Source organism: Eulemur rufifrons, chromosome 19 (assembly GCF_041146395.1).
Source record: "Eulemur rufifrons isolate Redbay chromosome 19, OSU_ERuf_1, whole genome shotgun sequence".
Lineage (NCBI taxonomy): Eukaryota > Metazoa > Chordata > Mammalia > Primates > Lemuridae > Eulemur > Eulemur rufifrons.
Window position 1 is genome coordinate 8824575 of NC_091001.1, and position 27693 is coordinate 8852267.

Sequence of the window (27693 nt, forward strand, 5' to 3'; positions counted from 1 at the left end):
AACTGTTCTTGGTCACAGCTCATGATAGAGGAGCCAGGATGTAAGTTCAGGCCAGTCTGATGCAAAACTCCATATTCAACAACACAACACCAAATAACCCTATTAAAAAATGGGCAAAAGACTTGAGTAGACATTTCTCCAAAGAAGATACACAAATAGCCAAGCAGGATATGAAAAGATGTTCAACATCACTAATCATCAGGGAAATCAAAACCACAATGAGATTCACTTCACACTAATTAGGATGGCCACTGTCAAAAAAAGAAAGAAAGCAATAAATTTGGGTGAAGATATGGAAAAACTGCAGCCCTTGGGCACGGTTGATGGGAGTGGAAATTGTGCAGTAGCTATGGAAACCAGTATGGAGGTTCCTCAAAAAATTAAAAAGAACTGAAAGCAGGATCTCAAAGAGACGTTTGCACCCATGCTCCTAGCAGCATTACTCACAAAGGCCAAAAGGTGGAAGCAACCCAAAGGTCCCTCAACGGATGGATAAATAAAATGTGGTGCATACATAAAATATAATTCAGCCTTAAAAAATAAAAGAAGGAAATCCTGTCATGGATGAATTTTGAGGACATTATGTTAAGTGAAATAAACCAGAAACAGAAGACAAATACTGTATAATTCCACTTACAGGAGCCATCAACAGCAGTCAGACTCATAGAAACAGAAAGCAGAATGGGGGCTGCAGGGCTGGGGGAGCAGGGAGGGAGGAACGGGGAGTTGTTTATTGGGTACAGAGTTTCAGTTTTACAAGATGAAAAAGTTCTGCAGATCCACTGCACGACTATGTGATGCAATAAATTACTGAACTGCACTCTTAAAAATGATTAAGATGGTAATATTATGTTATAGATTTTTACCACAATTAAAAATAATAAAAAGAACTTTTTAAATCTATACTGTTAACCAGGACACTACACTCACTCTCCAATCAGGCCTTTCTGAAATTATACATGACCCTTTCCCCCTCAAGTGGCCAGAAGCCATTTGCAGAAATATGCATTACAATGGGAGTTACTAGCCAGCACTGCATTTCACTTTATCTGCCTTTCAACATACCAAGAAAACAAAGGACCACCGGCCAAAATGAGGCAATGGAAAAAAGCTCACGGGCCCACGTTTAAAACTTTGGCAACCTGGAAAATGTGGATGTGCAAGGAAAGAGTCTTGATTTAAATGAAGATCTGAGATTTTAGGATATCCTGCCAAAGGTCATATCAACTCAAAACATGAAATCAGAACATTTCCAAGCCCTGTCTTTCTGCCCTACAGAACACGTGTGTCTCTCTCTCTCTAGGTCTATGTGATTTTCTAAAGGCTTGCACTTTTTGCCTGACTCAGGCCCAAGTTCTCATTCGTTGTGCAATACTGCCTCTGAAGGAACAAGATAGTTACCGCCGGCCCCATTTTCAAAGGAAGGAACAGAGGAGGGGCAGCAGGCCCAAGTCCCGGGGTGGGAACTGCAGCCAGCAGCCAGACCCAGCCTCGCCCAGGGCGCCTCACCAGGCTGCTCTGCGGCGGCCAAGGCCAGGAGCTCGCCCTGCACACTGCCCTGAACAAACGCAAACGGTGGCCCCTGGGCTCTCACGGTCTTTGCTCCTGTGTTCTCACCTGTAAAACGAGGCACCACATTAAGAATCCCTTTGCTTTCTAACATGAAAAGCTCCAAATAATCCACCAACAACATCAAGTAGAATTCACTGAGCTCCACAGACTCAGGGGATTATGACAGAATTACTTAAGCAAACACAAGACCCTTTCCCTGCCGTCCGAGAGTCCACAGTCTCAGACAAAAACCAATACAGACACAAACGCCAAAGACGACAGAGACAGAACTGTGCCATCTCAGGAAGAATAAAGTGGCAAACGGATGAGAATGAAACCATTTCTGACCTACCCAGTGGGTCAGATGTTTGATTACAGATCACAACCAAACGAGCTGTGGCAGTGGCCTGCAGTTTATATTAATGTGTGGTGACCAGAGAAGGCAAAAGCCGCCCGCTGAGAGGCAGCCAGGGGGCAGTGACCTAAGTCATTATGCCACTAAAAACAAACACCAATATGTTTGCTCTCTTCACATCACTGACATTTTGACATTGTTCTTCAGAAACAATAAAAACACTATATTATCTAGAACCTTAAAATGACTTCAACAACAAAGTTTAAACATAAACTATGTTAATTCAGAACGTACTGATTTGGACTGAACTATTACAATTTCAAAACACAGGTTTCAGGTGTGTAGGAAGAGTAATCAGAGAAGATGGAATGTGCTGTCTTTTAAGCTATTAGATGTAGAAAAAAGGATATAAAAATGATGGGCTTTTACATTTTTAAAAAAAAAATCAATTCCCAAACTATTCTCTGAAACTATAAATATGACACACTGAAGTTTTATTTCTGCTGGATCTGGAGAAATTTGGAACCAATGAGCATTAAGGAGCGCAGTGCTGGGGGCCACGCGAGGGCTCCTTCCCCGCAGCAGGAAGGCGCAGAAAGGTGGCGTCTGCGGCACCTGCAGCTTCAGCCGCCCTGGTAACCGCAGTGGCAAGAGGGCTGAGAATAAGAAAAACCCTCCCAACAAAGATCTCGTACCTCTAACTTTTGGGCTTGATTTCTACAAATTAAGGCTTCTGTTTTCTCAACTCAAATTACTGGTCAGGCCAAGTTTAATAATTCTAGAGAAGAAAGCGGGGGGGAATCCCCAAATGGTCATCTGTAGTTCTAGCCCACAAGAGGGAAGTGATTTTATAATTGGGTCCATTTACAATAGTTCTGAATACTTGTTAGCATCACGATGGAATTATATTTTCATCCCAACCTGTAGGAAGGTTAGGTTTTCTATAGAAAGACTAAAATGCATTGCAAACATTTCTTCCTTAAATAAAAATTAATTTTTCCTACTTAACAAAATGTCATTATGATATAAAATTGAAAAAAAGGCAAAACCATCACCTATCACGCTTTCTTGCAACTTCTATAGAATATCATCTGTTCCCTTGTATTTTTCTCCATATGTATGTTATTTTTCTACAGTATAATCTCAGTATATACAATATTTTTATAGTAAAAGTGCCCATGTTTGGTAAATATTCCAAAATCATGTACCCCTTTATGCAAGAGAAATCAAGCACCATCTATGAACCCAACCTGTGCCCAGTCCTAGGATTCTAACAAGACAGTGCTGCTGTCCTCACCAAGCTTACAATGGGTTTTAGAAATGCATCCCAGGTATTCCCACCGGCTTGGCAAGGTTTAGGCACATGCAGGAGTGTGTGAGGCCTCCCACGCCAGCTTGTGTGAAGGTCCAGGTGTGAGCCCGACAACGGCTCCTCAGTCTCCTCCTTCAGGGACACCTTGACCACTTCTGGCCATTATTTTGCTCTAAGAATCCCAAATTCTTATCACAGAATAAATAATCAAACTTCGTTCCTACAGAGGAATCTTTGATAGAAAGTCAGCCAGCTTCTGTCCAAGTGCTTCTGGTAATAAGAAAGTTACACAACTGACCCACACACAATTTCACCTGTTTTTGGATAACCATTAAATGTTACACTAGTGACTCCAGTTCTTGTCACTGTTCTGGTTGTGCCTTCTGTCGGTAAGCGACATAATCATCAAGGACACACCAGCTTATAGGTGGCCAGTGCTCTGCCCTCCCCTCCCAGCTCTGGCCTGCCCAACACCTCCCACAGCCCAGGTAACAGCCTGGGGGGCCCACGGTGGTCACACACTTCTCCCACCCACCCCTCCCTGGGTGAGCAGCCACGAGCTGGGCCAACCAGTTTCCCTCTCAAAACTCTGGGATAGGACACAGACTGGCAGTTAGGGACTTGGTACCTCCGGAGCTGAGCAGTCACACAGATTCGAGGGCTGGCACGACTGCATACAGTGACAACCAAGCTGGGAAGCTGGTGTGCAGAATAAAGGAGAGATTAGAAGAAAAAAAAATTACATGGCCCCAAAGAGAGAGCCAGAAAGATGTCCTTGGCTCTTGACACCTTCCTAGTCCCAGCCCTTACCCTTTTGATTTTTAAAAGCCTCCTTCTGATGAAGCTAGCTTGAGTCACTTTCTGTTTCTCGCAACTAACCCATCCATCGGCCCTGACAGGCCTCCAGTTATCCGCTTCCTGAGCTGCCCCGGGCACCATCCACATGCAGCGGGCACTCGGGACAGCTAAGAAGCTGCAAACAGCCGAGCCTCCTCTCCAGGAACGGGAAACTGGTTAAATAGGAAAGGAGAGAACGTAACTGGGGGAAAAACAGGCTGGTGATAATCAGATGTGGTTTAATGGAAAGAGAAGTGAATAGAGATGTGACAACAAAGATTCCAGTCCATTCTGCCACTGACTGTGTGACCCTGAGTGGGTTCCTTGCCCTCCAGAGCCTCAGTTTCTCCATCTGTAAAACAAGGAATTTGGAATAGATAACTTTTTCAAAGTCCCCACTTGCTTTTAGGATTCCTTGAACATACTGGACTCACTACCTTTTACAGGTCTGGTAACATCATTTTTTAGGAGCCACGTGGGTGGTAGAAAATCTTGACCCTGCCCCAAATTTGCTGCTTCAGTTAGGAGACACAACACAAGCACCACTCTGAAGGTGCCGCACTTCTGGTTCTGAGTCAGGGGATGGGAGATCTCAAAGACTTCAGCATGTCCAAGGGAATTTTCTGGGATGAGGGAATGTTCTAGAGCTGTGCTCTCAATATGGTAGCCACTAGCCATGTGTGGCTCTTGAAATGAAGCTAATGTGAAGAACTAAATTTTTACTGCATGTAAGTGAAATCAGTTTACACTTAAATTTAAGTAGTTATATGTGGCTAGTGGCAACAGTATTGGACCACAGAGATATAGAGGTTCAGATAAATATCCCAAAGACAAAGTACTAAGCTCTCCAACAGGGACAAACACAAGTCTGTAAGGAGCACCAGAACGGAGAGGCCGACTACAGCTGACAAGAAAGGAAAAGAAGGGGTGACAGCCAGGTGGCCTGAGAGGATAAGGAAAGCCGTCGGTGGTAGAGCACCGTGGGCTGGGAGAGGAGGGGAGAACATGAGTAGAAGGAGCTTTCTGAGCAAAGGAAATAATCTGTGCAAAGTCACGGCTGACTGAAGAAATACTGCCACCGGGAAGCACTAGAACATTCCACAGGGCAGTGTTGTAGCCCCTCCAGTGCCCATCCCGGCCATTCCAGTGAATGCTGTAAAAGGTGGCAATGAGCTCAGCTGACAACTTGTGTCTCCCAGCCTCCCTGTGGCTATGGGAGGCCAGGTGAGTCGGTCTCAGGTAACAAGACACAATGGAAGCCCACTAGGTATTTCTGGAACAGGTTTGCTCTCTGGATATAGAAAGGTCACCCTTTCCTCCTCGATGCTGCTGTCTTTGTTCTGCTTGGCACTGGAGGGGAAGCCAGAGGTGGAGGTATCCATGAAGACAAGACAGAAAAACAGAAGGGCCTCGCTCACTGGCTGCGTCACGGAGCCACTGAGCCAGCTCTGCTCTCCCATCACCCAGACCTCTCGTTAGGTAGGAAAGAGCAACCCCTCGCTGGCTACGTCAGTGTGCGGTCAATCACACACAATCTCTAAATGTCTATCTTGGTACCAAGAAGTAAGGTGCTAAAAAATGTGAAATCGGCAAGACAGAGAGAATTGGGCAATGGAAAATGGGGAGGAATGTCCCCCACGAGTGAGTGAAATCCGGTGACTTTGCCGTGTGCTGACCAAACATCTGGTCTGCCTGCACGTAGGCTGCTGTGTACACTGGGACACACACCGCGGGTGACTGAGGCTGCAGTGTGAGGGACAACAGAAGACAACTTTCAGAACATGGTACATGCTGGTTTCTCTGAAAGAGAATGATGAACTCAAACTTTTGTTTGCAAGCAGTGACAGGAAGAAATAGCACTTTGTCCAGAAAGGTAAGCCTGCCCACGGCCTCCGTCCGGCCTGCATCCAGCAATGTGCGTCCTCGCAGGGCCGAAGACACCAACTGCTCCGATCACGCCCCCACCCCCAGCACAACCTTGGCACCCCAAAAGGCTGGCACCCCTAAGACAAAGAAAAGCCATTCCTCAGCAACCGCCGGGGCAAGGTGCTGCTGCAAAATGAAATTCCCCCAAACCAGGACCAGCTGAGGGGACTTCTCGCCACCAGAACCTCCTTCATGGGAAGTTCCCAAGCTAAAGCACCTGAACGGGAAATGCACCACAATTTTTCCACTTTCTGTGGAAAACCTATTATTCTTTCAAGTACAAAATACATAGTTTGGTATCACAAATCATTCTCAGAACGAGGGAGACTGTAATTACACTGCTCCTACTTTGGTAAGCGATGTTTAAAATCTTGTTAGTACTCAACACTACTGTCATTTATATGAAAATGACAAAACAAATTTACTTGGAAAAAAGCCATTTAGAAAGCGGTTGAATGTATCCCTGGGCTTCATCTCAGGACTTCAGAGAGTCCAGAGCTCCCGGACGCGCTGGCAGCGGCGACTTGGAGCGGCGGCTGGAGGGGGAGGCAGGCCCCGCTCTGCCGCCAGAGACAGCCACGCTTTCACTCAGATGTGCATAGACGACAGAAACCGCGCAACTAGCAAGATCCTAATTCTGCTTTTAAAAACTTAGGATTACCGATAATGCCCCAAATGTGTGCTTTATTAGCAAAAGTTAACATTTAATTCTAGAATATTTCCAACATGACATATTCCTTCACTCTAACACAGCCAACCATTGTACAAGCACTAATTTAAGTGAGCAAACAAATCAAAACTCATGATAATTTATTCCTAAAACCATCGACGGTTCATTATTCTGAGTAAAAGCCTGGCTGTAAGAGCTGCAGCAGCCATAGGCACGATACTCAATCTTTCTACCTTGTGTCTTAAAAGATGGGCAGTAATACCTATAAGAATCATACGTGTAAACTGTGTCAAAAAGCAAACACTGAATGCTTCATACATGTTAAGGATAATTACAATGGCCATTATGAATATGTGAATAGTTTCACTGCAAAGAAATACCATTTGTTGGCTATTTCATCATCTGCCATAGAACACATTTCTAATTTTCGATCTGTTGTTTATTTTCCTGACAACCACTCGGGACTCTTGGCCAGAGCTGAAATCAGAACAGGAGTTACCCTTGCTGCTGCAGCTGCGGCAGCTCGAGGGCTCCACCCAAGAGAATTCCATCCATCTCCAGAATCAGAAACTCCGGGGTGTGGCCCGGCAATCTGATTCTACAAGTCCTCCAGGGGCGTGTGGGGCACAGTTTGAGAACAGCTCAAAGCAATGTAGCTCTGTGCAAATGCCACTAACCTGTGGCCCTCCGGCGGCCTCCCTAGGGCCAGGGACAGTGGAAACCCTGGAGGCTCCCTGGAGACCTGGCTTCCCCAGCATTCCCACGCACTTGAGAGGGTGACACGGAACGCCAGCACCCTTCTTTCAGCCTGGGACAGAGGAAAGTAAATGGGGATGGCCGACAGGAAAGCCTGGTGCTGGCAGGACCAGACACCCCCGCAGGCTTCACCATCCTGGCAGGTAAGAATTGCAGGAAAAGCCCCCCAGAGAAGGCAGCTCCATGCCAGCTCACACGCAAAGCCCTTGTTAACATCTGTCCACACAAAAACATGTATGTCAATGTTCACAGCAGCATTATTCATAATAGCCAGAAAATGGAAACAACCCAAATGTCTATCAACTGGTAAAGGGACAAACAAAATGTGATATATCTATACAATGGAATATTAATCAGCCATAAAAAAGAATGAATTAATAATACACATTACAACATGACAGATTCTGAAAACATTATGCTAAGGGAAAGAAGTCAGATACAAAAGTCCACATATTACATGACTGCATTTATATGAAACCTCCAGAACAGACAAATCTATAGAGACAGAAAGTAGATTAGTGGTTGTCTAGGGTTGAGGGTGGGGGGCAGTGGATTAGGACATGACAGCTACAGGTTTCTTTCTAAGGGGACAAAAATGTTTTAAAATTAGATTGTGCTGATGGTTGCAAAACCCTGTGAATATACTAAAATATAATAAAAACACTGAATTGTATACTTTAAATGGGTGAATCTGATAGTATATGAATTATACCTTTTTTAAACAAAATAAAAACAAACCTATCCTGCCAAGGAATCCCTCCTCAGAGCTAATCTAACGCACTCTCCCTTGCAGGGCTGTCCATTTACTTAAGCAGGCTGCAGGCAGCCCACAGGGACCAGAAAGAGCTAGCAGGCACCCAGGGCATGGAAATTAAGGAGCCGCTCACTGTATGTACAGGGTCGGCACCTGCAGGGCCCTGAAAGTGAGTGCCTCCTTAAACTCTGCACCCAGGACACCGGCTGGCCTCACCAAGGTGCCAGCCCTGATTTTGAAGCTGCTTCATGTTCAGATATGTCTACGAATTTTATCCCCCTGAAAATATTTTCAAACTACTTGCCATTCTCTTGCTTTAAAAATTCCAATGGCTCCCTGGTATAGTTTAAAAGGCAACGGTAGTGAATCCAAATCTTCCACTTTGGACTTTATCCTGCAGGCACACACTCTAGAGTCAGATGAGCTCTAAGGAGGAATCCCTTGCCAGCTGGGTGCAGTAACATCATCATGTGTCACTTGGTTTCAGAACAAGAGGGCAGAGATTCAAACCCAGGCCATCTGACCCAGCCCACTGCCCCCAAAGTCTTCCTACCCAGCGGCAGTGGCTGCGACTATATCTTGTACCCCACCAACCTTAGCTCCAGCCCTCACACAATGTTTAAGGGCTGGCTGTTTAAATGCCAGTGGTTCACTAAGAAAAGCTCAGTCAATTCTAAGCTACGATTGTTAACAGGCACAAAAACAGCAAGCCAGGGTAAAATCTTGCCATTCGATGTGGACTCCCTGGTTCCTGAAATGACTTGCCAAAAAGCACAATACAGGGGGAAAAAAAATCAAGTAGCTTTCACTATAGAAATCCATGAACAATCAGATTCATGGCTTGTGATATTTTATCTCGAGCCTGGTCTTTATTCACCACAGAAAAGCAAAGTTATACAGAAAGTAAATTAAGAACAATCTTGAAAAGCCATGTGTCTCTAGCAATTGGAGAATTTTTTTTCTTCCTTGTTTTGCCGGTTCCCTAAAACCTTGTAGAAAAAGAAAAAAACACCTCATTTCAGAAAGGACCTCTCTGTTCAAATAAGTTGCAAATGAGCAAGGAATATAAATATCATAACAAGATCAAAAACAAAAACACATAAAAAAATTAAGCAAGTCTCTCTGAGGTTGGAAAGAAACCACGGCCATCAAGACACAGGGTGCAACACTGCCACCAAGCGGTGACAGTTTCTCAAGTCACCCTCTGAGGTCAACCAGTCTCAACAGGGCAATGAGAATCCTTAGCTTAAGGGGAGTTTAAAAAGAAAAAATGAATCACGCCCAGGCCCCATCCCCACCAACAGATTCAGTGAGGCAGAGTGCCAGCAGGCCAGGTCCAGCCCATGTTTATAAAAATTTCCCCAGGTGTTTTGGTGAACAAAGTTGAGAACCACTGATCAAAACAAAAGGATCAGATACAGACGTCACTATGCCTACATTTCCCAGCAAAGTGTCACTTGTAGTTATTCCACTTATATCAACCATTAAAATTTCCTAATGGTATATAAATTCTTAAAAAATTGATTATATATACCACAAATAGATCATAGTCATAAAATAGTTTCTACATTTTCCACAATAATATATTCATCCTAAAGATTCAGATTATATACTTGTGCCATTACTGTTTATATCTAAATGTATATCTAGTATCTAATTCACTTAACTAATGTTACTATAAATCAAGCATATTGACACAGCTATACCTACAATACAAAAAACCTTTGAACTTTAATTTCACTAGACTATTTGCTTATACAATGGGTTTCAAATCAACAAATCATTCTTATCTATATTAGGTTTTCTTTTTTTTTTTTTCCAAGACATGTAAAGTCTGAAAGCTTTTATTGTTGGTGCAACGCACAGTGTAATCTGAAATGCTTAAATGAAAAGTGTAATACTAAATTTAAAGCTGTTCCCTGGCACACAGAGGTAAATAAAAGGATTTTCCTCCATTCTAAAGTTTGGAGCTGCCTAAAAAATTATTTCTTAATAACAAAGAATTATCTTTCACATAATACACCAGAACAAAAAATCATGGGGCTTATTATACTACCAAATATCTAGTCAGAAGTTGACTTTCAGCATTGTTTGCAGACCTGACAATCAGGTTAGAGCTCACAGCTAAGAAAACAAACAGGCGCATAGTTTCTGTGCTCTCGGTACCACACAAGACACAAGGCTACCCAGAAAAATAAATGGCAGGCCACAGGAAAGCACCGTACATTTGGGTTCATTTGGCATCAGCAAATTTTTCTTTATACCCACTACCATGTTTCATCAGTGTGCTTTCCCCACCACACTAACTCTTTGCTTCTGATGGCACAATTCTCCAAAACTGTCACTGGTGACCCAGATTTATGGGAGGCTTGAGGGACTTGGGACATGCCTTGAGTCCATCCGTAGAGACCCAGAGCAGGCTCACAGAAAGAGGCCTGCGCTAGGACTCAAAGATCTGGATGGGGTTTACCGTGGTTGCTTAGTCTAAGCCTTCGATGTCAAAGTGGACCTGCAACATGTTGGGGAGCCTGTTAGAAATTAAGAACCTCAGGACCCACCTAGACCTAATGATCAGAATCTGCTTTTGAGCAAGATTCCCAGAGGACTTCAAGCACACAGAAGTTTGTAAAATGCTGCTCTAAACTCACTTAATGGACAGGTGTATTCACGTCTTCATTTCGGGGGTCAGAGTACCTCTACTACCTATTTTATCTTCAGCACAGGCTCATGGCAGGGACCAACAGTAAGGATTTGAAAATGAGCGAGGGCTGCTACAGACACAAACATCATTAGCCTCCACTCAGAGGAGCAAATACCACGACCTACAAATGCTGTCTTCACCACACCCAGCCCCCAGCGGCTTTGCCAGATTCAACAGCACTCTCCTGATCCCACCCTCCTTCGAGCGCAGTTACCAAGCATGGTCCTTGCACGTGCTCAGCATCGCACATGCCTTTTGCCAAAGAACCTGCAGCACGAGGAAGAGAAGATGCGCCTTCCCGGGGTTTCTGGGGCAGTGGACATATGTGGCCACCACAGGCCTAAACATCACTGAAGCCACTTGCTTTAAATTTAAACCACCATGCAACTTTTAGCATTCTATTTCATGATATTTGTTACAAAAACGTTTTTCTTGCAGAGCCTTCAAGTAAAAATTGGTGATTTCTTATTTATCATATAGTTTCCCTTCAATATAGTGTGCCTGCTCTACACCTGACTTTCCATCTGAGAAGCTGAGACCTACCCCTCTGAGGTTTAGAATTAAAACCAGTCCTCTTAGACTTTGCTAACTTAAAGCTGGAATTCTTACAAGAGACCAATTGGTCACTGATGAATTTTTAAAAAATTGGGAATGATCGCCCTGGTGCTACTAGTCATACATAAGTAAATTTCTAAGTATAAATTAACTTCTTACCTACTTCAGACAGGTTCCTAAAACATAAAATTCAGATTCTTACAACTTAATTATTTCACAGGAGTTCTGTATATAGAAGAAAGAGTCACATATCCCCGAGTAAACAAGAGGGAGACTAATGTTGCTTGAGACAATATTTGCTTAGTCTAATCTCTCCACCTCTATCCACTTTGCCCGACTCTGTAATTTGCTCGCTTTTTACACTATATTTAGTTGGAGCCACACTCCTTACTCACTAACACCCTACTCTCCAGGTTTTGGCCTATCTATAAAAATCAGAACCCCCAAATTACAGAAAATTCTATTTCTCCTTCACTAGTACCATTATTGCTATGCAAACTCTGCAGGCTTTATTGATAGGTTACTGGTGGTTTGTTTAGTAGTATTTTCCAAGTGGGATGAAAGGGATGGAACAGTACAAATATCCCCGCCTCATTTCTCACCTTGAAGAAATAAGATTTCCTATCTGTTTACTTAAAGTCTGCAGTGCCAGACTATAAATGCAAAATAGTCATTCTGAGTATGTGAAACAGATTTTAAAAGGCACTGTTAAGAACCGTTTCTTCTAAGCACACTTGTACGTCTCTCATGCCAACGTCAGGGCAGGAGCTCACTGAGCCCACTTGTTTAACCACCAGGCAGAGCAAGAACAGAGACTTTGTACTGCCTCTGGCAGCACGTGCTCCGCTGGGGACAGTGTGGACACAGCAGAGACCTCTGGAAAGAAGCCTCAGGGCCCTAACCTGCCTGCAAGTGTGGAGGTCTCTCAGGGCAGGAACGTAAGGAGAGCTGCCAGCACGGTCCAAGTGGTCAAAGACCACAGTGGAAGGCTCCAGCATCTTGCACCCTGGGGTGGGGAGTAAGCAGTGGTGGAGGATGAAGATGCCTGACTTGTCCTCAATCTCTCTGCCTTCCACACTCCAGTCCCAAAGCTAACTAATCGGGATGGGGGAGGGAGGCAGAGGGGAGATGGTTGGTTGGCTGAAGGCTAGCGCATAGATTGAAATGCTCAGAAACATGTTTTCCATTCACTGTTGGTTCCTGGCCAACGGGAGATGTGTGGATACACTGAGAAACACCCGCCCCACTTCCTGTGGGGAAAAAGCCCTGTAACAGGAGGTACAGGCAGACCACATCCTACGGGTCTCATCGGGCATCTCTGGCCGCAGCCCAGCACTGTGTGGGGCTCAGAGTGAGAGGTCTGGGGCTCAGGCCCACGAGCTCAGGCCCTGCCTCTGGCTCCCACCAGCGCTGCGGTTTGGGGAAAGTGATCTAGGCTACTCCAAGCCTCCACTCCCGCCTCTGTAGAAAAGGCTGGATAAAAATGCTGACTTGCATAAGGCTGGCTAGGAATTAAAGGAAATAATTCACGTAAAGCACTTTAGTGGAGTCTAAAAAAAGCATAATATGTGGTTATCATTATTATACCAATTCAGTCACAAATCCTTTTATTCTCTTTTCTTTCCCATATAGAATACCTACAACATAATCCGGAAATTCAGACGGCATTTCTTAATTCCGAAAAGAGAACAGAGAGGAGGTGCCCGCAGAGGAAGAGGCGGCAGGAGGAGGGAGTGTGGAGTCACTGAGGAGCACACACTCGCGTGGTGAGGACCTGAGCCGCTGACTTGCCTTCCTCTGGCAGCCACAGAGCCCGCGGGAACTAGGGGGACCGACGATAAAGGTGAGGTGAGCTTCTGTAGCAGGAGGGAGGTGCATGGGAAAGTCAGACAGAAGAGGAGCACCAGGTGGCAGCAGGGGGAACGGAGGGAGCGAGCTGCGGGCACATGAGGCAGAGCGTGCCAGGCCAGGCAGGGACAGCCCCTGTGGGGCCACGGGGGTGGCAGGAGGGCAAGTTCGAGGCTGCTGTGGCACAGGCAAGAGTGGCCAGAGGAAAGGGAGACGCGCACCGCGGCCTCTGCTCAGGGCTGACGGGTCTCGGGGACACCTCCCCGCAGGAGAGGGGGCGGCGGGGAGCGGCACCCCAACAGGAGCGGAACTCTTTGGGGTCTGATGAATCACAGTGATTCTGGCCCAGGAACAGGAGGAGCAGCATCTAGGCCAGGCCCTGTCCTATAAAGACGCAAAGGCCACACTCACCCACTCAACACACAACTACGCACACCCTACTGGTCACCAGAATCAAAACAACCACAAAAGGTCTGGCCAAAACTGACCAACACCTCCTAGCTACAGATGGCTTGAGAAAAAAAGCTTTTAAAAAGCTTCTCAGGAATAGACAGGAATCAGTCCACTTTTTAAATAACACTTCCTGTCCAAAAGGAGAAGATACAGTAGAGCCAAGAATGTGGGTTCATTACTTAAAGCAAGAACAGATGTAGGTCAGTGTGCACGAACAGAACAGTGGCGGCTGGATGGAAGCAGAGACGCACCACATGGGCCACAGCAGAGGGAACGCCGAGTTCAGCTGAGGACTTGGACTAGAGATGTCCCCAACAGTAACAAGGGCAGGTAACCTGCAGAAGGGAGCTACAGGATGCGGCAGTTTCTCTGTCAACTAAAGAGCAGGAAGTAAAAGCAAATTTATTCTGTGTGGCTTCTGAAACCAGAACAGAACCAAGGGATGAACAGACAGGGAGCCCGGATTTGGTCCAGTCTAAGAAAGCTCACTTGGAAACTCAGAACGATTCTAAACTGGAGAGGGTAGTTTTACACAGTCATCCACAGGCCCTGACACATCCTGGCCGCTGCGCTGAGCATCTTAAAGCAGACATTATCACCTTGCAATCGCCACAGCCATTCCCTGGGAGGGACACCATTCCGCAACACTGGGACACTGTTTTAAACACCGAAGCTCTGGTGTTGGTGCTCTTGCTGTTGTTGCTGACATGAATCATAGCTGGGCTCCTGCTCCAGGGCTTCCCTCCCGTTCCTTCCCCGTCTCCACCCTCCCCAGCTCCTAAGGGTGCTGCAGGACCTGGGGGTTAGAGCCCTCCCTCTGCGGCGGGGCGGGCCTCCCGGCTGGGTAGGGGAAGAGTAACTCCTGCTGGCAACGACAATCAGACCCTGGCCACTCAGCTCCACCGAGGAGCTGCCCACGGCAAGAAGCTGCTGACGGAGCAGCAGCGGTGGTGCCCCACATAGCGGGGCAGAGGCAAGAGACGAAATGGGCCAGGAACGCCAGAAAGGCACCTCCACACCATGGAGTCTACACTGGAAACCTCTGTGGCACCAATTTTGCCAATATTATAAATTTTGAACACTTTAAAAAATATGTCAGTAATGACATCATGTGTCCTTATCTTGACTGGTGTGGCAATAGGCCTATGAATCCTAGACTGCAGGTGAAAACTCCAGACAGCTCACTATTGCTCACAGCTCCTGGGGGGAAAGCTGGGATTTGAATGCAGACTCACGCTTTGACCACCATGAGCATCAGAGAGTTCTGCTCCTATTTTCAGAGAGGTCGCCTTAAATGAGTTCTAGATTCCTTCCCTAAGTTCACCTTTGTCACCACCTCAGACCCTCCAACGCTGAAGAGGCCAGCTCTCTGCTTTCCTCCCAACGTGAGAGGGACCCCAGGGGACTCTGCCTGGGCACTCTTCTCACAGTTTCATTTCAGGGGTGGGTCTTACCTTCGTATCTGCTGGGAGAATCGCACGCTTTCTGCGGGGTGGCCACTCGGAGGAATATCTGCTGCCTCCAAGAATGCCTCCGGGCCTTCACCGGGGTCCCGCCACAGTCACCAAGATGGTTTGCTTTGGATTCAAAGTCCCTAAAATTATAAGATGATTGATTGATGACTGGTGGGGAGATATTAATGGGATATGTTTAGCTTGGCATTTTTTTTAAACAAAGCACTAAATTATAATACAAACTATCTTTGTAAGAACGAACACAATTAGATAATTGCAGAAGTTAAATCAAGCTCAGGGTAAGTCATCATTCCTAAAGGACTGCTTTCTTACAGGTGCTTCTCACGAAAAGAGCAAGATTACACACCCTTAAATGATCTGCTGTGACAGACATTAAGAAGTATGCTCCACACACCGTCACCTCCGACTGGGCCTCGCTTGGTGCCACTTCAGGAAAGGGAAACTGCCTAGGGGGCGGGGGGGGGGGACTGCTGTCATGGGGGCCCAGTGTGCTCTAATCTCTATGTGACAGCATCTTCTCAGCAGAGGCCTGTGTCTCCGTGGGTTGCCACAGAAAATGAAAAAAGGTGCAGTTTAATTACACAGAACCGTCAAGGCAAAAATTGTGCAGTTACTTGATGATAACTGTGGGATAACTTGTATTTTAAAAACTACAAAACAAAGGATAGTTATCAATATATAAAAATACAATTTAATCATTCATTTTTTTTTTCCCTATTCATAGGACAACTTGAAGAGGCCCTTGTAACTTACACCGAGCGTATACTCACAACTAAGCCATCACCTCAACTTCCAGAGCAGACATCCTGACTTACCAGGACAGCCCTATGCTCACTACGCAGAAACACTATTCTCACTTAGAGAATTGGCTAAGACTTTCTTTAATCTTCTGAAGATAACACATTAATAAATTAATCCTAGTTAAAACTGGAGAACAGGCTGATTGCACATTTTTAAAAATGACATTTGGTAAGGAAAACATGTAAGAAAGAAGATACAGTATATTTAGCTGAAATGATTTTTAAAATGGCAAAGAACAATCAAAACATCCTTGTATATCTAACAACAATTCAACACTTTAACATTCAGGCTCAATATATCTAAATTAAGCCCTACCTTTTTGTGTTCATAAAGTCAGAGGTGTTATTTTCATCTACAGGAGCCAGAAATTTTAGAAAATTTGGCACAGAAGAAGAAGAATGAAGTTTTTTCCGCAGGACATTACGGTAGGAGATGCTGAGAGTTTGGTTGAAAAAAGAGTTTAGGATAAAGAAACATAAAACACACAAAGTATAAAATATAAGCATCAAAATAAAAGAAACGTTTTTGTTCCAATGCTAAGAAAACTAGGTAAGAAGTTAAAAATAGTTCACAAATGAGATTTACTTTTCATTTTCAATCAATAAAATGTGATTTTAAATGAGATCAATAAATTAATTTAAGAAAAAAACAATCCACCTTCCAAATGACTCTTCCTTTTAAACTGGAAAAAAATAACTTTCCTAAATCAATCAGGAAATTTCTGATATGGCACAAACTGCAGTGTATATGATCAAACAGAGATACTAACCGTGTGTGCGCGTGTGTGCGCACAACAGGGCGGGGAAATGTTTAAGTAAGTATATAAAAACCAGTTTGCCATCAAGACCTGTTTCCGTAAAAGTTTTAAAAAATTAATCAATAGTAAAATGAAGTTGGCCCAAATGACAGCTGAAAACAAGACCAAATATAAACACAAACAAACACACACGCACACTCTCAAGTGGTGGCCTGGCCTCCCGCGTGGGCTCCCCAGGAAGGCCGGCGTCGCCGCGCTTGCCACGCGCGAGTGCTCACCTCTTCGGCACGGCATTCCCACTTTGCTCTCCACTGGAATTATGTTTTAGGTACTTAAAAAAGTTTGGCGAGGAGGCCGAGGGGCTAAGGCGCGGTGGAGGAGCAGGAGCCGGGCAACACCCAGACTGGCCCGCAGGCGGGGCGTCCGCGCTAGACAGCAACCAGAGAGAGCAGGTTAGCGCGGGCACAGAGAAGGAGCACAGCTGCTCTGGCCCCGTGTCTCCCCACGACCCTCACAGAGGACAGCACTGCTTCCCACTCCTCTTCCTCGTCTCTGCACTGTCTGGCAAAGGCAGCTTTCAGCAAAAAGCAGTATGCCAAAGGCCGCTCCTGGCCATCTCCCACTTGTCTGTGCTCCCAACAGTACTTTTTTCTCCACTCCCTTTTCAAGAACTGATAGGAAAAAATAAAAAAATTGAAACAAAAAACAAAAGAAAAAAATCCAAAGTTTTAAAAATACATTTCCCCTTAAAATGAACAATATCCTGCCCTGAATTTCAATGTCTTGTTTCCTGTAGACAACAAGAAAAGAGATCACAAGAAGAGAAGAAAGCAAAACGGGCCATGCTCGAGAGACAGACAGACAGACAGACCCTAGCCCTCTCACCGCCGGCATCTGACAGCGTCCCTTACACAGCTACACTCGTAGGGGAGAAGAGGAAAGTACTAAGTCCCACCACTTCCGGCTTGCGAGACACAGTCTTTGCAAGAGAACGAGGACCCTCCAGAGAGGAGTGCACCCATTACCACTGACAGTGCCAGAAACAGAGGAGTGGCTGGGCAGTGTGGGAAGGCCATTACCACTGACAGTGCCAGAAACAGAGGAGTGGCTGGGCAGTGTGGGAAGGCCATTACTACTGACAGTGCCAGAAACAGAGGAGTGGCTGGGCAGTGTGGGAAGGCAGAACAGTAGTGTGTAGGCAGGGTGTTAAACAGGACAAGAAACTCACAGCTACACCCAAACCACGCTTGTCTCTAATACTAGCTTCTGAAGCAGCCTGCTTTTGTGATCCCGGTTACTCAGCTGAATTCCAAAGAACCAGTAAGTATTTGCAACGACTGACTGAAAACAAAGCTGAGAGGCTCTACTGTATCATCCCAGGATTGTTCCTGTTTGTCACTTCTTCACTTGAAACATTTCAAACACCACTGCACAGACTCACACCTCTGTCCAGACCTCCCTCATCTGCATAGAAACCATACTGACACATCCGTCCTGTGGCTTCTGCAGCCCGTCAGAGACAGGCTGCAACTGTACAGAGCTGTGGTCCTAATTCATATTTGTTAGGTAAAGGATTTTAAAGATCTCTATTGTCTCTGGCATGTGGGCTAAATTTAATCACTAAGGGACCCTGGGAAGGAACAGGGAGAACTTCCGATTACTCACCTCTACAACCAGAAAATTCCAACTGTTCGTTTAAGCTCAACTATTAAAATTACTAAATCTTGTTAGAAGAATCTAGAATTTTCACAGTGAAAGAGATTTTAGAAAACATCTACTCCAATTTTGTTTTACAGAGAAAGTCAACAAATGTGCCCAGGTCACAACTAGTTCATGACAGAGCGAGGACCAGAGCCCGAGGCTGCTGGTCCCTTCCAGGCGTCCACATCACCCTGCGAGGCCCAGCAGCCGCTGCCAGGCTGCCTGTGCGCCCGCATCTCTACCCTGCCACAGCTGCCCCAGGCCTCCCAGTGAGAACACCCGTCTGCTCACGCACTCAGGCCTTCCTCCCAGCCAGCGGCAAAGTTCCAAAGTCAACAATGTCTCTTATAGTTTGAGGAGTAATTGTTATACATGTTAAGTGCCACTGTTGCTCATTTTTACCTGCTTCCTGATAACACTTGTTGCTTGTTACTTGCACAAGTACCTCCTGGGTTGGGAAGGAACGTGTCACTGGTTCAAGTTTTATCTTTTGAAGCCAAGGGTAAAACCTGACTCAGGTTTCTCTTTCACACAATAAACATACCTGGGATGCACATACCTAGCTAGTCACAAATATGCCCCAGCTATTTATACAGCAAATTTAAATAAGTCTTACTTTTGTTCATGAGGCATCTCTGTGCTCACTGAGTGATACCTCGTAAGTTTCCTCTGCGAGGCCACTGGAGAGCCCTGAGCAGGTTCCAGAGGTTCCTGGCATTCCACCGGGAAATGACTCAGGGTGTTCGCTCGCCTCCTGAAGGCCTGCTGGGGTGACGGCGGAGCAGGTTCTTCCAGGAGGTGGCTCTCCGAGTCACTGGCCAGGTCATCCGAGGAGCCCAGGAGCTTGAAGGCGCTTTCGGAGATGGGCAAGGCCTCCTTTTCACCTACAGACGGCTCCTGGCAGCAGACAGACAGCAGGTCAGACATGCCTGTGGGGAATCTGTGGGACTTAAAAATCTCAAGTTCCAGCACAGGAAAACATTTCAATATCTAAATACATCTTCTGATTATAATGCCACCTAGAGGCTGACACCAAAAGTGTAAGAAAATAAAGGCCCATTAAATGGCTGCTCCTCCAAGATAGGAGATGCTAGTTCGCTGGAGAAATGCAGACACTGTCCAAGGGCAAGAGTGAAGGACATAAGCCACAATACACAACTGTTCCAAGCCACACTCTAGAGCACAGGACTCTTCACTGCTGCTCCTAAGAAGTGCGAGCGCTGCATAACCTGTCTCCAGTGCTCAAGTTCCTCATCTTCGCCAAGTGTGTTCATACCTGTCACAGACACATGTTAAGGCCCTCTCTGAATAACATGTAATGTTGAGATTTAAAACTTGGTAATGTTGAGATTTAAAAGTTGGTAATCTTGAGAACAAAAACTATTAATATTCTCAGAATATGGAAAATCTTTCTCCAGGCACTTATTGCTGCAATTCAGGGGAAATCAATTCTTCCTGCATCTCCATTTCTTCATCTGTTAGAGGGCATAGTAAAAATTTATCTCACTGGGTTTCAAGAATTAAGCAAGATAATATAACCAAAGGACGTTTTTACACTGTAAGATGTTATACAAAAATAAGTTACTGTCTTACTAGCTACTCAATAAATTTGCCCAGTGGGTACTCAGACCTCTGTTGAGAGCCATGACAATGCCGAGCACGGCATGCCTTCACTACACGCGCTGTGCAAAGGGACGCACCACTACCACTCGTGCAGACCGACGTCCAGCCCTGCGCCCACGACATGGCTGGTGGCCAGTTTTTTTCAAATCAAAAAATATAAAATAAGAAGAAGTGTGCCGCCTTGCCCCTGCTGAAACTGTTAGAAAGGACAAATAATCAACATGAATAGAGTAAAAAGGAATGAATGCATCTAAGAGTGGACTAGAGAATCTATACTTGTTTGGTAAATAGCTGAGTGCCCTTTAGATAAGTACTGAGGATTTTAACGTGAAAAAATGAAATTTGTTTACCAAAGGGAGAGGTTATATACATTTAATTTTATAGGAATTAGACAAGAAAAGCTTCATTCCCAACATACTATGCAACGTTCGTTACTTTCATAAATGAAGTTTTTCATTCTTTAGGACTCTATAGTTCTGAAGATTCTTTTAATTTAAGGATTTAAAAATTTGTCTAAGATAATACATCACAAAAAACAATCTCCACCATGTAAACCTATCAATCTAATGTTTATTAACATCCCTCCAAATTATGTGAAAGAGCTAACCCTTAGCTTAATTTGAAAACTGAAAGGACCATTTAAAATTCAGCTTCTTTGCAACTCCTAGATGATCAATTTATTAGAATAGATCCAAGTACATAAAATAGCTTATCTTTACAGCAGTTTCTGGATTCAGGATGAAAGAAAGATGTAAAGAAGTTCGCATAAAGATATATGATACATTCAGGTGGCTTCTAAAAAGGTGAATTTCTCTCTTACAATTACTCTAGAAATTGAGACTGTATGTATTCCTAGATCTGCATTTTGAAGAATAAGAGAACAAGCAATTAGACTTATTGGAAGTCACTGAGTGATGTGAATTTCTTCATGGTGTCTTTACTGACACTCATCTATCTGGAATGCCTTCTTCTCTGTTCACTTCCATGAGCACGATTCCTAGACTTTCTCCAAGATTGAATTCCAAAGCATCACTGCCCTTTTCCCCTCCACCCACCCAAGTTTCCCTGGTTCCACAGACCAAACCTAACTTCCCTTCCTTTGCCCCTCTGACATCAAAGTCACCAAAGTCTCTTATTTATAACTCTCAGAGCTCCTACCACTGTCTACTTGATGCTGGGGCCATGTATCTGTCATCTCCCTCGTACAGGGAAGGGGCTGTGTCTTGTGCATCTGTATGGAACATATAAACCGTAACATCCCCACACCTGAAATGAATTACAGGGTAGAATCAGTGTGTTTTAGATACAGTCGGGATGACGTTATGTTCCAATGGATTTTAACTTAGAAAGTCACATTTAAAAGACTGGTATCTAGAGCCTCGTGCCCCAAAGCGGGTCTGTGGAATAGCAGCATCACCTTGGAGCCTGTCAGAAATCCAGCATTTCAGGCCCCACCCCAGGCCCACTGAACCAGAACCCACACTTTAACCAGAACCCCACTACAGATGCACCTAAAATCGGAGAACCACTCATCTAAGGAAGTGTTTCTCAAACTGTGCACGAGAACATGAGTAGATAGTACAGTTTAGTAGTTTGCTATGAGCATTCTTAAAATAAAATAGAACAGAAAATACAGTATATATATCTCATGTTGTTCACAGTAAATATTGTTCAGTGAAATTTTGTTTTAATTTCATGTTTTTGTGAACTATGTCACAATGTTATAAATAAATGTGTTTCTATTGCTGGTTATGGTCTAAAAACTCTGAAAGCCATGCGTCCAGGAGGGATTGCAGGAGAATTTAAACCATTCCTGTGGCAGGAGCTGGCCGCCACCGCACCCCTCCCTCACAGCTGCACCAGAGCGTGCTGACAGCAGAGGGAGCGCTGGCCTCCCCGCACAAAACCCAAATCCACTGTTTGGTGTAAGGTTGAACTGATCAGACTTAAATGTGCTTAAGCATCTAGAAAGCAAGATATTAAAACAAGGACATAGGTACAGGTTTATTGCCAAGAGAACTGTTAGCTTGCACATCCTCACTCACACAGCTGTGCTTGGTGGCAGATAACAGGGGTGATGCTAAGTTGCTTATTTAAAAAAAAAAAAAAAGTAACGTTCAATTACAATCATAGAGCCAGCTACAGGATGAAGTTTTAGAAACTCAAGTTGCATACTTTTCTGAACTCACAAACCCACTTTTGGGGTGTTCCCACTTTTAATTATTTTTAGTATTGGAAAATCTACTAGGGAAAGAAGTCCATTAGTTAGTTGTGCTGTGACAAATTAGATATTAGCTGTCAAAAACTGTGAACTTGTTTCTTTGTTTATGGAATGGTCATCTGCTTTTTTATGTAAAACTTTTATGTTATGGTAGAACTACATGACCAGGCCCCAACCTGTGCCAAGAAATCCGGAAGCACCAAATGTTTTATGATTGGAAGTAAGAGGCTTTTTTCTCCTTTTTGATAGGGCCCTGGAGATAAGAGATGAGCAAGACCTTTCTCCTGGGATTTTCAGGGTGTCCTATAAAGCGAAATGTGCTTACTTTGCTGGCGTTGCTTAGTGTGCTAGACATGGAGCTGTCCAGATCCACGCTGGCGGCGTGTTCCTGCAGGCCTCTGGCTTTACTCCCCTACATAAAAAGGAAAGGCAGTTGAGTGATGACCCCGGAGGCTTTTGCCGATGTATCAGCTAGAAGCAGCCTGGTCTACTTAAATGATCTCAGGAAAAATACATTTACTGAGAAATGCTAACTGTGTGCATGTGTGCGTGTGTGTGTTATACACACACACACACACACACACACACACACACTAAGACAACTGACATTCTGTCATGTATTTTCAAATAAGACACAACCCAAATGTTCCAAAACACCTTGTGCATAGGTCATTTAGCAGGGAGGACAGACAGGAATAAGAGACAATTTGTCCACGAAGACAAGCAAGGGCACAAGCGAGCCCGCTCTGCAAGTGTCCCCCAGCCACAGACATCACACTGGCCGGCCGCACGGCCAACGGTGCTCTCTCCCCTGGGAGCTCCCAAACGCAGCTCCTCCCAAGCCTGGTTTTGTAGAGGAACTGTTTTTCATGATCTCAGAGGATATTGCAAAATTCTCAGAAACATCTTCAAACAAAATAAAATTTAATTTTCCTTAAAAAAAATAAAGCATACATTTCAAAGGAAGTGTGTCATAAGATAAAAAAGAAGTGTAAGATACTGCAAGCTTCAAAAAGGTATAAAACATTGACAGAAAATTGAACTTTGATTTCTTAGAGACACCATCAAGGCTGTCTCCACTCACGGGGAAGAGGGGATAATTTCCTAAGCTCCCAGATCAGTGCGTATGTGCAGTCTGTTCCTCCTGCAGAGCTATAGCTGGCAAATTTTTTCTGTAAAGGGCCAGATAGTAAATCGCTTTTGTTCTGTGGGCCCATGGTGTCTGTGGCAACTACTCAAGCCTGCACAAAGGAAGCCTTACATAACAGGTAAATGAATGGATGTGGCTGTTTCAATGAAACTGTCTTTACAGAAGCAGGAGGCGGGTAGAATTTGGCCCATGAGCCAGTGTGCTGAGCTCTGCTATAGAGAAGTCCTAACAACAGCAGCTGACAGTAACTGTTTTTTTAAGTTGACCCTAGTGACACCAGGAAGGGGAGGACCCACAACTCAGTGTAGCTAATCCATGCTCTCTACAGGGACTGGCCAAAAAACAACTTTCTTTTGGGAGGCAAAAAATTCCATGGGATATAATACAAACGAGTAGAGAAGATTTTTTTTAAAACTAGGCCAAGATAAAAACCATTTGAAATGTAGATAACGCTGTAAGACTGAGAAGACATAAAAGAGGTTTTACACTCTTATGATGAACCTTGATGGAATTAAAGGCATAGAACTGAATCCCATGCTCTCTCAAAAAGTGATTTAACTTAAATCAGGAGAAATTATGTTACTTACCCGGGACAAAATACTTTCCAAAGACTCTGTTAAAGATCTCTTTGCTTTATTTTTCAGCATATCTAGCCTAAATCGAGTGGCACTGGGTGGTAATTCACTGCCAATATTCTCCGCTGCAATCTGCGAAGTCTAAAAATGTGAAACAATGAAAGGTTAAGTCACTTACAGATGCCTGCCCCTTCCCTTTCAAGGGAATGAAAAGTCTCTAGGATGCATCTTTTTAACACAGGCCATCATTCTGCTTCTGTCTGTGATCTCATCTGCTCCTTCATGACATAGCTGCAAGTCCAGGAAATAATTTTGCCTCAAAGTACTGCTTTGACTATTCCAAATGACATGAGGAAATGTGCCTTGAAACCAATCAGTTAAGGGAGTTTAGAGCTCAGGCTCTGCAACTCTATCAGAGATCTGTCATTTACTAACCGACCTTGTGCGAGTTTCTTACTTTCTCTGAGCCTCTTCAATAAATTGAGACCAACGAGAAGATCTAATCACAACACCGTGTTGCATGATTGAAACAGGTAAAGTATTGAGCACAGCATTTGGTACAAAGGTAGCTATTATTAGCTTTCCAAAATAAAGCAAAATAAAGCAATAACTTATCTTTGGGGGCATTTCAGACAGTGAGACAAAATAAATTTGTCACCTAAAGAACCCATTCCCTCTTCCCATACTAACCCCTCTTCATCCCTCTCTGCAGATCTCTGTGCTCCCAGCTCTCTCCTCTCTCCCACTCCTACTGTCTCCGTCATCCTTTCATCCTCCTCTGCAGCCAAGCTGCTCTCCCTTAACTAACCACAAGATGACAGTGAAAACACAATGGAGTTTGTCTGACAACCACTAAAAGAAGTTTAACATTAGTTGTTAACAAGATGTATGTTTAAAAAAATATATGAAAGACCTCTACATTAAATTGTTTCTTACATGAATTCTCACCTGATTGCTTCCTGCTAGACAATGACTGCTAGAAAAACACATAGCTAAGCAAATCCCCCATGGCTTTAATCAACAACATATTCTCTGATGTGACTGTTATAGATTTCAAACCAAGGGAAAAGTGCAGAGACTAATCTAACAAACACCTTTGCGCCACCACCCGGCTTTGGCCAAGTTGGCGTCTGCCAGATGGTGAGAACAGTGAGGAACGGGGCTCTGGAGCTCAATACCCAGGTGAATGCTTCTCTGCTAGTCCCCGGCTGTGTGGCACTGGCCAGGTCGCTACCTGCTGTCCCTCTTGTTCCTCTACCTACAGACTGAGGATGGATAATGAACTTTCCCCACAGAGCTGTCATGAGATTTAAATGAGTGCCTATTAAAACACTTAGAACATACCAGACACTCAATAAACGTCAGCTATCATGACTATTATCTGTTCTCCCTGTGCGTTTCCTACTTATAATAGGAAGACATCCCTGAATCTTCCTGACCACCTCTCCCGCCCCCGCCCCCTCCCTGTCCCCTATCGGCCATATGCAGAAATAACTACATTCCTGAATTGGGTGTTTATCGTATCAATTCATGTTTTGTACTTTTATATGAATGTATGTAACCATAAAACATTGATAGTCGTTTACATGTAGTTGAAACTGTACATATACTGTACATACCCTTCTGTAAATTAGCTTTTTTCTTTCAACGTTTAGAGATGTATCATGTTGACAAAAATGTTCTTTGATTCACTCACTTTAGCCAGAGTGCCTAACCCAATTTATTCATGTTCCCGTTGTTAAACATTTATTCCCCCCTTTTTTTGGCTCTTACAAAGGAGGCAGCAGTGACCCCTCTTGCACAGAGCCCATTATACACTCATAATAATTAGGAATGTCCTTGCTGGCATCACTGGGACTGTGTACCTTCAGCTATACTAGATATTACCACGCTTCCCTCTCCTAAATGGTACTAATTCATATTTCCAGAATCAGCATACAAGAATTCACCTTTACAGAGGTGAATTTTAAAGTTTTTAAAGATTTTTAAAGTTTCGGCCAATCTGACAGGCATAAATGTTCTCTTAATATGCCTTCCCCTCATTCCTACTGCTATTAAGCACTTTTTTTAATTCAGTAATCTGCTGTTCAAAGACTCTACATCTTCTTTGAAATAATGAAATCCTAATTCACCAATGCATGTTATATAGCTTTCAAAGCATAAAAGAGAAAGAAAAGATTCTAATAAGAGCTACATTAGGCTTTGTCCAATTATCCATAATTTTACTTCTATGAGAACTAAAATATGCATCAAAAGAATGGCTAGTCAGCTTAGAAATTCCTTTGAGATGGGTGACTATCGCTTACTTTTGTGTTTTCACACTACTCAGCATACTCTGGAGACGTGGTATTTACTTGCTCGAGGAAGAGTGAATGAGCAATGATCCCCAGGCAGGCCCATGAGAAACACACACTTGAGGTAAGAGACACGCTCAACAAATACTAAGCGCCTGCTAAATGCTATGCCCGGGGCGGGCACCTTGCTAGTGGCAACTGGTCCTGTGACCTCCCTGAGCAAGAGCAGGAGCCCTGGTCAGGACTCAGGCAGCCTCCAGGGCAAAGGGAATTATCTACTAGGGGCCCCCAGGAAGGCCAGTCTACTGACACAGTTAAGAAGCTGTAGAGCTGCTTTCAAACTCATAACAAAGTTTTCATAAAATTGAAGCAAACTGAATTGATTGTTTTGATATATAAAGAAAATATTGGCTAAAAGATTGAAGAAATCAGCATCAGTTAGTAAATCCTACTTAGACGAAAAAGGATATTTGTGCATATGTATGTGTGTTTATACCAAGCCTGAAGAATCTTTGTGTATTTCATTCAATGTTTCTTCTGTTCTCCTCTACCATCCGAAAAGATTTTTTTCTATTGCTATAATTCAAATACAATTTGAAAATAATTTGCATTTAGAAAATAACATATTCTTATTTATCTGAAAATAAGCATCAAAAGTTTCTCTCAAGAAGATGATGCTGGTTCTTAGATAATAATTTCTACTTTGGGGGCTGCACAGCAAATTCCACTGCAGTTATCCCACGGCCGATCCTTTGACAGATGGGTAAATTCTAAGCATGAAAGTTTGCAGACAAGTTTTAAATTCTGATGCTACACTGAAATTCTCAGTTCAGAACCCACTGTCCTGGGTCAGCAAACATATCTACCAGCAGCTTTATTCAGAATAAAGTAGCTCAGGTGTCCACCAAAAAAAGAATGGAGAAGCTGTGATATTAATACAATGGAATAAAAAGGAACAAACTACTGATACTTGCAACAACATGGAAGAATCTCAGAAACATTATGTTAAGTAGAAGTCAGAACTAAAAGATACATAATGTATGATCCCATTCATAAGTTCTAGAACAGGCAAAGCTAATCTAGGGCTAAAAAAGCAAAAACAGTACTTGCCTGAGGGAAGAGGTAGTGAGGACTGACTGGGAACGGAACACGGGGGTACTTCCTAGTGTGATGGAAACAGTCTATATCTTGGCAGGAGTTTGAGCTACTTGAACGTAGCAGTTCCCAAAACTCAACAAACGGTACACTTAAGTTTTGCCTGTTCCAGGTACTACCCTTTCAGCCTGTGAATAGCACGTACGGCATCACTGCCGACCTCGGGACACGCAGCACTCAACAGTGTTCATCGTCCTTGGTCTGCTTTTGCAAGCTGGTGCCC

At 44.1% G+C, this 27693-nt stretch overlaps 1 protein-coding gene across 4 annotated transcripts in view; it reads right to left on the reverse strand.

The window, feature by feature from the left end:
* Positions 1–27693, reverse strand: part of TBC1D1 (TBC1 domain family member 1) — a 202881-nt gene that overhangs the window by 53838 nt on the left and 121350 nt on the right. For 2 of the 4 annotated variants that reach the window (XM_069495291.1, XM_069495294.1), the window contains 6 exons: positions 24034–24162; positions 22622–22708; positions 19069–19349; positions 17030–17179; positions 16310–16429; positions 15173–15312 (listed from right to left, as the gene is read on the reverse strand). In XM_069495291.1, the coding sequence (XP_069351392.1) occupies positions 15173–15312; positions 16310–16429; positions 17030–17179; positions 19069–19349; positions 22622–22708; positions 24034–24162 (907 nt within the window). The remainder of the gene's footprint in view (positions 1–15172; positions 15313–16309; positions 16430–17029; positions 17180–19068; positions 19350–22621; positions 22709–24033; positions 24163–27693) is intronic. The other 2 variants (XM_069495292.1, XM_069495293.1) reach the window with 2 other exon arrangements.